Source organism: Salminus brasiliensis, chromosome 19 (assembly GCF_030463535.1).
Source record: "Salminus brasiliensis chromosome 19, fSalBra1.hap2, whole genome shotgun sequence".
In the NCBI taxonomy this organism is placed as follows: Eukaryota; Metazoa; Chordata; class Actinopteri; order Characiformes; family Bryconidae; genus Salminus; species Salminus brasiliensis.
Window position 1 is genome coordinate 21,193,010 of NC_132896.1, and position 16,464 is coordinate 21,209,473.

General features: G+C 38.5%; 1 protein-coding gene across 2 annotated transcripts in view; it reads right to left on the minus strand.

Moving 5' to 3' along the window:
* The window catches only part of tnmd (tenomodulin), a 49,198-nt gene that overhangs the window by 15,532 nt on the left and 17,202 nt on the right, over positions 1–16,464 (minus strand). For both annotated transcript variants that reach the window (XM_072663404.1, XM_072663403.1), the window contains exon 3: positions 4,940–5,080. In XM_072663404.1, the coding sequence (XP_072519505.1) occupies positions 4,940–5,080 (141 nt within the window). The remainder of the gene's footprint in view (positions 1–4,939; positions 5,081–16,464) is intronic.

Here is a 16,464-nt window from a genome sequence, read left to right on the forward strand (position 1 = left end):
GTTCTTCCTTCTCGTCCAGCTCTTTCCATCACACCTCTCAACACTTCTCTAGCCCCTTTCCACCCCTACTTGCTTAACTCATCCCAACTTGTCCACCCTTTCATCCCAATCCCTTCCATACTCATCCCAACTTCTCCTATCATCATCCAACCCCTCCCCTGATAATCCTGACCTCTTTCCCTTTTTTATCCCAGCCCTTGTCTACTTATCACCACACCTTCCCATTCCTCCCACTCTACCCCTCCTTTGTCTGTCCATCAGTTTTTAAATTGATGATTAACCATTTCAAATGTGCAGCAAAGATGCAAAACAAATGATCAGCAGAATAACTCCTTTCTATATTTGTGGGCAGACTTTACCACACAATGCTTTTCACAGGTAGAGAACATTCTGGAAATTTATAGATAAATATAGATTTTTATTTAGGATGCACCTTTTTCACATTCACTGCTGACACATTTTCACATTGACTGCTGAGCATACAATATAAAATATAACCTATAATATGTTAAGCATATAATACAGCCTACTTGTCAAGATGCCAGTATCCTAACAGCAAGCAATGTGAGTGGGAATCAACGGCAAAACCAAAACGCTCTGATTGACGGATATCCATTTCCAATTCCCACTGAGCTTCTATATTCCATTATTTCACCAGTACTGGTGACAGAAATCTAGCTGACTGCTAACAAATACTTATATTGGCTAGCACTGTGCTGAAAGATTAGAGAGCATCCAATTATTCTCTCCTGGTCTTTTGGCGACGGAAGGCCTTAGCATCAGTGAGGATCAAACTTGTGATCTCTCAATGATAAAGCCAATACTTAGATAGTTGTTCAACTCATGAAGCTCCAGTTCTTTAATGGAGTTCTGAAATAGGTCAAGTTTGGGAGGAGAAACATTGTTGCATGATGCCCCTTTCTCCAAACCTAATGTCTTAGGAATATCCATCTATATCTTCCTAGTACCATGGTGAAGTTACTCTACTGAAACTGCTCTCATTGCAGTTACAGAGAAGCTCCATGCAGCTAAAGCTGCCAAACTGTCATCAGTTCTGAGCCTCCTTGACCTCTCCACAACTTTTGACACAGTGGACCACAAGATCCTTGCCGGCCTTGGAATTACCGGCTCTGCTTGGTGATGGTTTGCATCGCACCTGCACGTCCGCTCCTTGTAGTCTCTCCACTGGCGTTCCACAAGGCTCGGTTCTTGGTCCTTTTCTTTTCTCACTCTACACTAGCTCTCTTGGTAAAGTGATATCCTCTCACAGATTTTCTTACCACTGTTACCCTGATGACACTTAACTTATGCTTTCTTTCCCACCGTCTGACACACAGGTTTCTGCCCGCATCTCAGCATGCGTCCAGGCTTTTTTCTGTCCTGGCACCAAAGTGGTTACACAAAGCGTAAGACACCAGTCTTGCCCACATTGTGTGCCACTGAGCTCCCATTTACTTGCACTGCCCACTTCCTCCACTCCTTTCCACATGGTCTCATCTGAACTATTTTAGTTTGCTGCCTGCTCTTTCTGTGGACTCATTCCTTCAATCATCGAAAAGAAGATTAGTTGTCTTCTCTCCATCTGCTTGGCCAGCAAACCTTCTCTGAGTTCTTGGCTGCGTGGACTTTCCACTTCCCATGCAACTACGTTATGCCTTGCCAGCTCATGTGACTCCAAGCACCCTCAGCCGATTCTTGACCTTACTTCAAGCAGCCGAATGTGTATTAACTCTTTACTCCTTCGGGCTACACTTATTTCCCGTGCTTTGGGTTAAACAACCTCTGCCATGGCTGGTCATGCTGTGCGATGTCTTTACCATGTTCATGCACAATCTACATAATGATTTCTCCACATTAAAGTCATATGGTGCCATTCAATAACATTTCTCTTGCACGTTTGAGTCTTTTTGTTTATGGGCTTAGCCAACTTAAATCCATGTCCGTATGTTTTATTGATTTGAGCATTTATACACAATCTGGTTTAACATACTTTGCACGTTTATTTAGGCACGTCATTGAACATATGTTTAAATGGTGTTCTCCTAACGTAACTGTGGCACCTAACGTTTTGCCTGATTACTGCTGTGGTTGTTAACCAGCATTTTAACTTCAGTTACCTAATCCAAAACTAGTTGTTTTTTTACCTGGCACAATGTGCCTCTGATTTTGAGGTATGTTTATAGTGTTGTGTATGAATTATCGTCTGTTTCAGTAGTGAAAGATTATTACTGTGATTGTTGCATTGGCTTATTAAGTATATAACAAGTATTTAATTTTGGCACTCACAACCTACTCTGTCCAGGGGGATTCCTGCCTTGCACCAAAGGTTTGCTGACCAGGAGGAAGTGGAAAAGAAGGATGAATGGAAAGACATTCACCTATTATTTGACATACCATTTTACCTGGTGTGTCTTCCAATCAACCCCTCATCATGCAATCCTTCCCCTTCTCATGCCACCCCCTTGTTTTTTTTTTATCCCAGCCCTTGCCTACTCACCCTACTCTTTCCTATTCCTCCTACTCTCCCCCCTCCTTTCGTTCTCCTCATTCCAGATCCTTTGGCTCCTCAGTTGTACCACTGCTACCACTATCATCACACATTTCCCATCATTATCACAAGTCACCCTTTTAAAACATTTCCCCTCCAAGGTCCATCTGTCCCTCTATTTTGGCGCCTACATCTGGAGCCTTTAGTTTGGCTCCCCCATACTATGGACTGGACCAGCAAAGTTTTACAGCATGATTTGGCCTTTGGATATGGGAACCTACTTAGTACTTAGTAGTACTTACTTACTCAAAAATAATGCATTTTCTCAAGCAACATTTTACCTATCCCAAATGAACAAATCCTTTTACATTAAACACACTTAAACATGATATGTTCCTGCTCATTTTAGATACAGTTTATATTTAAATGTGCAGATGTGCGTTCTCTATAGACTTAATTACACTTTATAGAAGATTAAACAGTTGCTCTTTCCCCCTCACTGGAGCGAATTTATACACAATGTTACTGTAACCCAAAACTTGTTAGTGTGTATTTCACACTATTTTCAATTTATTTAGATTTTTTGACAAATATTAACTAAAACATAAAGGCAAATGCTAGGTTTGACGGTAGAAACACTACTGATGTAAGACACAGAACTAAATTCACAATGTGCAGCTAAACCAACATGTTAAATCATTTTCTTTTTACAGTATTAAAGTATTTTACAGCATTTTACTTGTCATTTTACAACTGATAAAATGACATACTCCTAGGCACCTTTGGGTCAGTTTTCAGAACCGTCTATGTGCCAAAAGACTTTTGTTTGCCGTCAGTGGGAGCTTCTCTTTGTGGATAATGCTGGATTTTTGTTCTGAAAAAAAAAAATCTTTGTACAGCACTTACATTTTATATGCTTGCTAGTTTGAGTTAAAGAGAATTGCAACATCAAATGTGCTTTTACATCTGCTTTATGTGGTTCGTCTAGCTTCAAGATAAGTCAGCTGTTCCTTTCACACCTTATAGAGCAGAAATATCTCCAGTCATCTGAAGGAATGGCTTTTAGGTAGCTTTCTTATACAGAGCCTTTTCAGATTCCTTATTTCTCTGTGTAATTTTTCTTTGAATTGAAAATGAATTGAATTGAAAATGAATATAGTTGATTCAGTTAGAAATAAAAAACCTCTGCTGAAGAAAAATAGAAAAAAAACAAAACACAAAACACCCAGCAATGTGTAATGGATGATATACAGCATCATATATGATTTCCTTTTTCCATTATGTCCCCAGAGACCTATAGGTCAAGTGTCTATGTGGATTTCAACTTTGGTAGAGATGGCATTATTTCTGCTTTTCCAGTCCTGGCACACAGCCTGTGTGCTGTGTCAGAATTGTTTCTGAGGTGACTTTAGTGTGTGACATGAAAAATGGTCTTTTCTGTATAAAATACACCCTTGTTTACCCTGAATTATATAAAAAAGTTAAAATGTGCTCCTTATCTGTTTCCCTTCAGTGAATAATTTCACTCGATTCTATGTGTAGTTTGGCGTCCTCTGGCAATACTTTGGCATGCTCCAACTGATCAAGAGGATCATTCAAATCTGGTCTAGAACAAGATTCTATATGAGACTATATTTTTCTTTTTTCTTAGCCAGCAGTCTTGCCAGATTTAGATATATTTACATTTACAGCATTTAGCAGAAGCTCTTCTCCAGAGCGAATAGAATAGAATAAGAATAACCTTAGCTAGTTTGAATAGACTAAAAATACAAAGATACCTCTAAGTTTAGACACTACTAAACACAAGTCAATATGGAGACCATAGTACTCTACTCTTCACCCAAGTATTCTCAGAAGAGGTGGGTTTTCAGTCTGCATTTGATGACAGTGAGCGACACTGCTGTTTGGACACCCAGGGGAAGTTCGTTCCACCACTTCGGTGCCAGGACAGAAAAAAAGCCTGTATGCTTGTCTTCCGTGGATCTTAAGGGATGGTGGGTCAAGCCGAGCCATACTTACATTTACATTTAAGGCATTTAGCAGATGCTCTTATCCAGAGCGACTTACAAAAGTGCTTTGCTATTTGCTATTTACTTGAAGCTCGAAGGGCTTGTGGTGCAGATTGGCTTTAGACCATCAAATATGGTGGTGCTGGTCCATTTCTGGCTTTGTATGCCAGCATCAGGGTTTTGAATCTGATGCGGGAGGCTACAGAAAGTTAATAAGAGTTGAGAATTTTTATTTGATGAATAGACCAACCAATGTGTACCGGAAGTAGTTAAACACAAGTTAAGGCTTGGTCTGATGTATTTTTTTTTTGCATTTTAGAGTCAACCTTGTTCAAGACAATTATTTATTGAGATTAACACTTGTCTTTGGCTCAAAAATTGTGGTCTTGACTTATAAAATGAAAATGTTAAAACACTGGACAATTGGGCCGGCAACACTTACGTTTTGGAAATCGTGGACCTCCATGACCTCATCAGTGCCATTGCCCACTCTGAACATCTCCATATGTTCAGCAGGGTCAATCTCCATCATGCTCTCAGTCTCCACCCCATCTAGAACTGCCTTGTACTTATGGTCATATACCTGGAAAAACACAATGATCTGTAAGTTGTCAAAGTATCTCAATTTTTGAGAACCAGTGGAAATTATGTACATATGGCAGTAAACCTGGGCCCACATGCAGGACCATACAGGGAAAGCAACAATGGTGTTAAATACTAAATAGCAAAAATACAAAACCTCAACCATCATTGTCCATCAGTGAATCAAACATTTGCACTGGTATTCAGTGAACATTTTTTCTACCTTTAAAACAAAATGTAATGTATGTACAAACAGAATAAGGTGAAACCTAAAATATTAATAATATTAATATTAATAATATCCAATGCACATTTATCTGGCATTGGATATGGTTAGTGTGGTTTGTTTGTGTAATAACTGGGTATTAGGGTTTTTTAGAATACTCATGTGTGTTTATTTTTGTTTGTGTGTTGAAATGTATAAACCTAATTGCAGCATATTTAAGGCTTATTGATCTTTACTAAATACTTTACTTGGGGGCACCAGGAGAAAGCTTTTATCTAGAATGTTTCTTCATCATAATTGTTTAGAGTAGAGGAATCGACCAAAAATATGTCTATGTGAACTTGGCAAAAAGTCAATCTGTACATGGATTTAACTTAATCTGGGGTGAGTTTTCCAAAAGCTATGTTAATGCTAGGTACTGCATTAACATTTTTGTTAATTAACAAGCATTTAGTTTTAGAGTTTAGAATTTAGAGTAACCTGACCTCCTCGTTATTCACAAAGTGCTTCTTTAAGTAGGTTTTGCCAGCAGTTCAACACCTAAAAGCCAGGGACCGCTTATTCTTGGGGAAGGTATCTGCATAAAAACTGTTTATTTATTTATTTACATAAAAGAAATCAAATAAATGTGTACTTTGGCCAGGAATGGCCGAACTTTAGCAGAACAAAATGAACAGGACATGAACTTAAAATAACAGGCAATAAATGTAAATAGAAATATTAAACTAAGTTTAATACTACTACTACTACTACTACTACTAATAATAATAATAATAATAATAATACTACATAAAAATGCATTTTTAATCATTTGTGCCATTAATATAGTTTAGTTGATATAGTCATGAATATTTTACAACAGCCGATAATATCCATAAGATTTCAAAATGAATATAGTAATTGTTTTAATAATTGTTGTCGCTTTTATAACCGAATAATAACAAATTGTAATGACTACATTTTATTTAAAGACATTAAGTATATTTCACTTTGTAAAATCAATGTTTGAGGTTTGAGGGGAGATTTCAGGGGAGAAGTCAACAAAAGACATTCTTTGATCTCATTTGTTAATTTTTGGTTTACTAAGCTCTTTGGTAAACTCTTGATAAACTCATTTTATGTCCTTAATTTCTTATTCTAAGATGCAGCGCTGTCAGAAAATTCACAATTAACTGACAAATCTGTTATAAAACTGAAAAACAATTAAAACTGCAACCTTTTCATTGACATTTACTCACTAATCAACAACCTGTGACTACTGAAGCAGCTGTTTTTCCGAAATACTGAACAGAGATATGAAAGCAAGGAATATAAAAAGCTGTCAAAAAGACCCTATTAACAGCTTTACACTCCTAATGATTGTTAAAATAGCTTCTATATATTCTATAAAATTGAAGTCTGAAGCACAAATTTTCATCACAAAATTATCTGCCTTTGCAATGTCCCGAACCCAAACACCTACTTCGTATTCTTAAAGATTAGGGTTGCAATAAACAAGAAACTAGAATCACATGAAATGGAAAAAAAACAGACATAAACAAAATAATTACAATCTAACAAAACACAGGACATTGTGGAATGACCTTATTCCACATCATCTTGTTCACATTTTCTTTTGGAAAGGGGATAAATAGTGTACATTTATTTAGGAGGGCTAAATCCCCTTTAAAACTGCCATGCCCCTGGCTAATGCTCTACCACAGGGTTTGTGTAATTGACTACTGAATATTATGTTCGTAAAATCAGAATAATCTTTTACAACAGACACTGCTACAAAGTCAGAAAAGTCAGAGATTGGATTCCAAACCCGTAATGAACAAGCTCAAGGTGAAAGTGGCAGGACAAATTACATTAGTGCCTGAATAAGCGTTTTATGCATAAGCACATGAAAAGACCTAGCTATGCATTGGCAAAGCCAACACTCAAGTTTTCCAGCCCATTAGAGTCAAAACTCCTTCTGGAGTTTCAGCAGATTACAGAAAGAGAGCAGAGTATGGGGTTAGTCATGATTTGGCACAATAGTGGCGAATATGTATAAACCTTAGAAGCCATTTGCTGGCAAATCATGGTGTGCTTCAGTGTTGATTACTTCTCATTTATAGGAAATTCGTTTGGAAGTGCAGATTCTAAACTTGCCAGAAGTTCTCAAACCTATTCAACTGAGTGCAAATAACAATAAACTAAATTTCTCAACTATGTGATTAAGTACCAGGCATAAATACTAGTCACATACATAACTTCTTCTCCAGTTCTTGGTTATACATAGCTTTGTGTTAATAGCAGCATCAATCCTGAGAGGTAAGTATTACACCACTCTCTTGAGTCCATTTTAGCCCACTCTTTGCTCTTCATGTTCAAACAGAACACAACATTGACATTCCTATGTTTGAGAATGACAACAGTAAGGTGTCTAGGCCCATCTCCTGGGATTCTTTGACTACCCAGCACAATATCCAGATGTCAATCTAAATTCTCAATCCGAAACAGCAGGTGTAATGCTGAAACGAGCATACATGAACTCCAGCTGAAATGTTCACTCAGCTTGTGGAAAAGAAAAGGACTATCTTGAGTGTCTGGCATAAAATACACCAAAGGAAAGCAGGCGTGTCATGGTGCTGGCTGAGTTGTATATAGGGCTGCTCAAATTAACCTCCTTGGAAATAAAAGTAAGAGTTTAGGTAGGATGGTGGTTGAGTAACCCTAATGAGCTAGCCAAGGGTGACCATGGCAAGGAAAAACTCCAAGATATTGATATCAGAGTAGTTCAGTTAAGGCAGGAGATGACACCAAGTAGGTCAGTTAAGGCAAGAAATAAACGTCTTGTCACATGGATGTACTGCAAGGATTAGCTCTTAGAAGGTAATAGCGACTATACTGCAGTGCCCACGGTCCAAAAATAAAGTGATTAAGATAAATAAAAAAAAGGTCAAAGAGCAGCAAAGCGTTCAGTAGGACACTGCCCGCAGGGAGGAGCAGTTTTCTGGGGCCAAAGGGCAAATCATACAGTAAAACGACAGCAGAGTTAAAGGAAATCACAGCCTGCAATAGACCTCGGAGGTTGGCACCATTGAAGGGAGGGGTGCGACTGTGGTAATTTGCAATGACAGTAGTATAGGTGGCCCAGGGAACAAGAACTTTGCTCGCAGGGAAGTGATTTGAAGAGACAGCATACAGAAGGATGGCAAAACTGACAGACATGCAAGGAGTGACATGGGGCCAGAGCAACAGTGAATGAAGGAGTGAATGAAGTTACATAAAAAGGTGCCTGGAGTAAGTTACCATGGAAAGAAGATAGACGTGAGTGTAGTGTGCTTGGGTAGGATTTGAAATCATTTGAGAGAGCTACCAGAAGAGATTGTAGCAGTTGGGGTCCATGAGTGGTTTAGGATCAAGAGGGAAGGCGCATACAATGCTGAACAGGCAGGCTATGGCTGAGTATTATGATAATGATGAGCCTTTGATGGGTGAGATGGTGGATGTATGTGCTGTCTTGAAGGAAAGGCCTGTTAATACCAGGGCGGGGCGGGTCTGACTTACTTATACCTAAGAGTGCCAAGCTCCAGTCATCTGACTGCTCTCACTACCTACCAGGACTCTGTGTTTGTTTTTCCTCCTTATAGTATAATTCAGTGTAAAGACAGCTGAGTCTTTATACATGGAAGATATTACTGACATATAATGATCGTCAGATGGTGCTTCTTCCACATGTCATTCAATTCTGTGTCGGTTATGATTTCATTAGGATGTTTCACCCACTTCATGTTCTGAATTATGATCAATTCATGTTCTAAATTATGACAGATTCCTGATTTGGATATTCTATTTGTTATTACATGTCAGGTGACAGAGTATAAGCTGGACTTGATGCACTTTCAATAAAAAACATTGTTTCCTGTAGCCTTGCTCTTATAATTACATCATGAAGAATCCATGTAAGAGTATATTTAACAACCAAGCCTTCAATAGACTTACTTGCTATTTTAGAAAATAAATTAGCAAAATAAATAAATAAATATAAAAATAAAACAGAAGAATGAAATCAGTTTTCCCAAAACAACTTCTCATAATTTATTCACTTTTGCTTAAAGTTTTATTAAGATACCTGTAGTATTGCTTACTCATTTTACTTACATAATTAAATTAGAGTAATTAATAAAATAGCAATGATCATGCTCACACACCCAAAAACATTTTGTAGAATGTCGTGTGTGTAGGATGGCCGACCCACTACGTTGCAGCACACTAGAGCACACCTTCCCTTATAGCACACTGTGCTCATTTGTACAGCGCTTTATCAACATTCCAAGCGCAACTTCAATGCAGCTTTGGAGCAATTGGAAAGGCTTAATCAAACAACATTGTCCAATAATTGCCAACCTACTATCATATATATATATATATATATATATATATATATATAAGTGGAAAATAAGTATTTGGTCACCCACAAACAAGCAAGATTTCTGGCTCTCATAGACCTGTAACAACTTCTTCAAGAAGCTCTTCTGTCTTCCACTCGTTACCTGTATTAATGGCCCCTATTTGACCTCGTTATCTGTATAAAAGACACCTGTCCACAGCCTCAAACAGTCAGACTCCAAACTTAACCGTGGCCAAGACCAAAGAGCTGTCGAAGGACACCAGGAAGAAAATTGTAAACCTGGGAAGAGTGAATCTACTATAGGCAAGCAGGTTGGTGTAAATAACTGTGGGAGCAATAGTAAGAAAATGGAAGACATACAAGACCATTGATAATCTCCCTCGATCTGGGGACCCACACAAGATCTCATCCCGTGGGGTCAAAATGATCATGAGAACGGAGAACAAAAATCCCAGAACTACACAGAGGGACCTGCAGAGAGTAACAAAGGCTACCATCAGTAACACACTACGCCGAAAGGGACTCAAATCCTGCAGTCCCCCTGCTTAAGCCAGTACATGTACATGTATGTCTGTTGAGACATTGTCTATATGAATACAAGATTTTCAAAGTCAGCAGATCAATAGTTGAAATAATTTTTAAAATTTATGTTGTTTAGATATTTTGGTCCCTTGTGACACCTCCCGATTGAAAAGAAAACTGCACACTTAAAAAGCAGGAAACACGCCTGAACATAAGACTGGTGGCAATTTCATACAAACAAGAGCAAAACATATGTAAACTACCCTTTTACAGGTGTGATTTTAAAAACTTAAGAATTCTAAGAGATAAAAGGTACAATTTTAGAAAAAATTGTTTTTTCAATGCTTGGTGTTTCTATGCTATTTAAACCTGTGTGGCACTCTAAGCAAGACATTACAGCAGACAAATGGCTGTTGCTTGGCACTATAGCAATTAACAAGGTTCAGCTGATAAAAGATGAGAGGGCAGACTATGGATCAGAAATGGCATTGGGCACACATTCAGGCACTTTGGGACAGGAGATTCACCAAGGCAATAGCACGGTGAATGACAAAGCTAGCAGAGGTGTGAATCACAGGGGACAAACTCAATTCCATGCCCCGTAAGATCCACAGACTCGAGGGAGGGTCTGACGTGTGGCTAGAGAGGGAACATGGTGGCTGTGATTGTGTGAAGACTGACATGTCTGAGCAGGGGGCACAATGAGGAGGCACAAAGAGTTGAGCATCAGCAGATAGAAGGGCCAGTGGTCATCAGAGAGGGCAAACATCGAGCCGTCAGTGGTAGAATACAGTGGGGCTAGCAGCCAACAAGCCAGAGGACCTGGAATGTGGGTGGTTAAATGGAAGAAAGAGATAAAGAGGGAAAAAAAAGAACAGTGATATGATAAAAAGGTTTGGGCATGATAAATGAATGCAGGGATTGAAACAAAAATTAAAGGGTCTGAGAAGTTTGGAGGGGTGTGAGATGAGTAGGGAAGGGATAGAATGAGCAGGGAAGGGATGGGATGAGCAGGAAAGGGGAAAAAGAGAATGGAACGGAATGAGGGAGGGGATGGGATGAGCAGGAAAGGGAAAGAAGAGAATGGAAAGGAATGAGGGAGGGGATGGGATGAGCAGGAAAGGGGAAGAAGAGAATGGTAAGGAATAAGGGAGGGGATGATTGGGAAGAGACAGGATCAATGTCAAGTGGGATGAAAACTGTAGAATGAGAAATGGTGGAAGAAGGAGCTAGACAGGCAGGAAGATGGTGGAGCTGAGACCTTGACTGCATAGCCCAAATCGGCATCTGAACTGTATAATAATACCAAAAGAGCAAACGGAGAATCCCCTAAAAAATCAGCAGCATATAAAGTGATAAGTGCATGTAACGAATCAAGAATCAAATTGTTTCTGGACGAATTAGCGAGGTGGGCATACTGTACATGGCAGGTAAACGGTCAACAATAGGGTGCACAAATACATGGAGTGTATAAGCAGTGTTAAAAAACCTAAAGATAATAACCACTGCGCTTACTTTCATCATTCATAACATTTTATAAGAACATACACCAGAGCAAGAAGCACATAGTGCCAAATTGAACTAGCAAGTTGGAAAGAGCACCAGGTAAACTAACATGTAAAATAATAGGGCAAGTGCGAGCACAAAAGCACAAAAATATACTGGGTAAGCAAAGGCAGCAGACACAGCTATAATCAATCACTGCTGCAAGCACTACAAGAAAGATCATTCATATACAAAGTACATAAAGTGCCTACATTGAAGGAGAAGAACATTGTGCCAGATAAAACCAGCCAGTTGGGAGGTCTACTGCTAGTAGTGGTTACCTGATGTTGAATTACAGGGTGAGATTATTAAAATGATTAATAATTAAAATACTGAATAAGTCAAGTTATCAATCACAGCAATAGTCATTGATGCTACCACAATTACATCTGCAGGAGACAATTTAAACACAATCTGATGACACAATCATGGAAACCCCAGACAGACAGTAGAGATCAGATGTCAGAAAGAACATTAAATTGGTTTCTCCTCCCAAAATTAAGTGGTTTCCTTACTCCACAAACTAACTGTAACTCATTGCTACTTCTGCTATCTGGCCTTTGGGACATTATTAATGCATTCATTCAGCATGAGGGCCTTACAATCGACTGAAAGCCCATTTTCTAAAGCCTCCCTTGTTTCTCTTGTTCCATCTCCCACATTGTCCTTCCATGTGCAACAGTACATTTTTATATGAGCTCCTGCTGATGAGGACCCTGGATCATTTTTCCTCTCCAGCTTTCAACTCTGCATTAGCAGCCCGAATATGAGTTAAAGGAGCTTGGTATTATAAAGAAATAAGATAATGAAATTTAATTAGCGGTCGGTACGATTGCTGCTGAGCGGCTCACGTAGAGGCACAGTTCAAGGTGAATAACTCGGAGAGATTTATTCATTACTGCTTGTGACTACGTCCATCATGAGGATACCTTGAGTAATGTATTGATTTGTGCGCCATCATGTTTGCTATTCAAATATTAGAAGCTCACCAGGCCAAGGGCGCCTTAGCTGTTTGCTGCAATGAGTTCCACAGTCTACATTTAACCAGCAGCATGCACAATGCTAAGAAATGGCAGTCCATTAAGAAAATCATCTCCTATATTGCCAACAACTGGAAAAACGCTAAAGCTTTGGATTTGGTTGTTAATTTTTTAAGTGACTTGCAATTATTTTACATGTAAAGTACACTCAGCCACTCGTGTCTTTCATTATTTCCTTTTTGCAGATTTTTCCGGTGTATTTTTTCGTTTCTGTGACATTTAGCCACGCCCACATCATGAACTGTACTACTCTATAGGTTGGATTTTCAATTTATATCATAATTGTAACATGTTTGGATTCACAGGCCAGTCTGCAACAATAGATTGCAGAGGTCTGCAATAAAACAATAGGTTTAGAAGGCTGTTTCAGCAAAAACAAAACAAAATACTGCTGTCTAGTCCACTAGTTCCATTGGACAGACTCATCAGTTATTTGTTAAACACTACTAATGTTAGCTACTAATGTGATCTTGCATTTAACCAAGTGACAAAAGTATAAACCACTTACCATGTAATTTGGAAAATACATGGCAAGTAGAGCGACACTTGAACATGTTACATTATGTATTTAAATCAAAGGGAAAAATGTTTATATCAATCCACATTGCAGTAGAACACAAATTCCATCTAGCATATGATGAAGTGGCTGTGGCCCAAGTTCGAAACACCTGTCACTCAAAATCAGTTGACCAGTAAACACTTTAGATGCTTTCTTCCCACCAACCACCCCAAAAAGATATTCCAAACGTATTTTTGCTGATTTTTTTTATAATTGGATGTTATTCATTTATTTAACATTTTGTCTCACAAAATTAACTTCATAATGTATGATATACAGATGCATTTAATCAGTGTAATACTCTTTTTATGCTCCATGTGCTTTTGAAACCCACCAGTTCAGACAAACACGTACATATCTGAGGAAAAGCGATGCTTCACGAGTGCCAAAAAAAAAATGTGTATTACTGGACAAATCTAATACTGTATCCTGTGGAGATCATAAGAATGTACAAGCAAGTTCCATCTGTGCTTGAAATGTGCTGTGAAAACCCACTCCAGCAACAAGTCTAGACCTCCATTCCTGGAAAAAAATATTACTCCTTTAAAGAAGGAACTAGTGTCTGTTGTTTTAAAGGTAAGCTACCTCCAGAAGGTGCCAGGCATCATGGTGGTCTAACACTTAAATTCTCAGAACTGAATGAATTTTCCTTTCAAAGCCCTCTGGCTTTAGAAATCAGTCATACATGCTAGAAAGCATATGAAAGCATTCAGACACAATCTCTTGTTTACTTCTTTCCATCTTCATGTCTGATCTGTCTCTGAGGTGGGTTGTGCACAGCTTTCAGTTGCTCTCTGGTGAATGCTCTAGCACTGAGCGAATTAAGGACAGACAGGCAGGCCAATGGAGCCCAGGGTGCTTTACATCAGACAGCCCCATTGGTTCCCTGAGGACAGCTGGTTAAGGTCAGGGAGATGCTGTCACAGGTGAGTGGAGGAGTGAGGTTAGTGTGCTCACGACAGCGTGCGTCCTGCCTGTCCTTCAGGGCTTTCAGACATGAGTGGCCGTCAAAGCGCAACATTATGGCTGTCATTCAGGAGTGACACAAGGGCCGAACTGGTGTGTCCCCTCCTTCTCTGTGACAAGACCTGAGAGAGACCAGGGTCAGACTGCCAGGTCTCAGATGGATTGGGGTGAGCTGTCCTATATTCAACTGTATGGCACCACAAATCTCAATTTTAAGATTAGAGGACATCTTGTGTGTACAAGGTTTCAGTATTCTGGTCTAAGAGCACATTTAGTGTTCTTCCATTTAAAACAGAGAACACATCGGTTAATTAGGCTTTAGAAGTCAGGAATTATTATTATTATCAGTTTAAGCATTACCTAATTGTTTAAATATGTAATTGTGTATTCTATTACATGATTAATTCTCATTTTCATTTTCATTATTTATCAAACTACATCAATATAATTATCATTAGTAGTAGTAGTTTACGTTAATACAAAAAAAGTACAAACATCAGGTAGGATATTTAGTAAATATGTCAAGTAAGTTTGAAGCTACATTACATTTAAACAGTAGATTTACAGAGTTGTATGACAAAAGTGAAAGTGAGATTACATTTTGGAGGTACTGTTACAGTGAGCGGTACAGTGAAAGCTGGCTGTAATTACAAAAACCAAAACCTAGCAACCTTCACTAACCTTCATTAAACATGTTTTCACATTAACACATAATATTAGAAATATAGTTTTGGGCTGTAACAATGAATACAAACCTAAGTATGGTCCTAAAGTAAACCAGAAACATTGTTCAACCCAAATAAATAAGTAAAACAAGAGTATGTCATCATGAAACGTAAAAAAGAAAACGTGAAAAGTAAAGCAGAAAGTTGATTGAATGACATTTTAAAATGCCAACAAGACCATACCTGGCTGTCTGTTTACTAGCATGGCATAACTATTCCATCTATAAAAAGAAGCTAACAAAAAGAAAATTTGAGCAGCTACAGAACAGCCTTCACATAGAATACCTCTAAAATGGCGCCTAACCCAAAATGTACTTTGGTTTCATGTAACCCATCAAAGACCAATAAAATACATTTGATTTCACAATTGATTTTATCACCTAAACATAAAAAAATGCTTTCCCACTGACAGCCACGCATGGTCACAGCACCAAAGAGCTTAATGTGTTTTAATATGTGTGTTTTCTTCTATTGTTGATACTGGATCTGTTCAGTGAGGCTGACTTTGCGTTCTTTAATATATATTGCCACTGTTCACTTTCATAACCCCCAGGCTGTTGGATGGTACAGAAAAAACAACATTGTAAAGGTGATTTTTATTTTCTGCAAGACTGTTTCTGCTCATTTTACTGAGCTAAGGAATAACTAACACAATGTAAGAAGAGGCATTATACATCACAGGGACATAGGAGGGTAAATACATTTGTAATGCAAGGGTACTACAGGTCCAAGATTTAGAAAAACTGAAATTTCCATTTAGACACCTTTAGGCCAAGCGAGTGTTAGTGGCAGGAAAAAGCCTAAAGAAGATACACATAGTGCAAGAGTTTCTAGAAAACACTGGAGGGGGAATTATAATACAAACAGGACATGTTTGATGTGTAGGAGATATGTGATAAGTGATGTGTCAAACATCAGTCATCTGCCAAACTACTGTACCCACACACAGCGTCGTACTGCATATTATGGCCCAACCATTACTAATTGGTCAATAATATTGTCAGATATTAATGACCAGAGGTTGCAACTGTACTTACTCAAGGTATGTATGTATGTATTTATGTATGTACTTTCTTAGCATCGCTAGAATTGAAACTCAACTAATACCAATCTAACAAAAAGAGACCTTAGACTTGCATTATTGAAACTGTGACACTGAACAAATTATAAATTATATGCAGTGTCATATAAAAGTGTTATGGTTATTTGAATATTTGGCCCTCTTAAATCAAAATCATCCACAAAATGTCCATTCCAGTTGGGTCAGAATCAATACACTATACAATGGCTACAGTTTGGGTGAAGGGCCATGCCAAAACTCCTCCTTTCCATTATTACACACCCTATAAAAATGCTCCTCACCTTCTCTTGACAAAAATATGCACCCTGCCACCCCCCTCCTCCTTCTCTTCCAACTCATG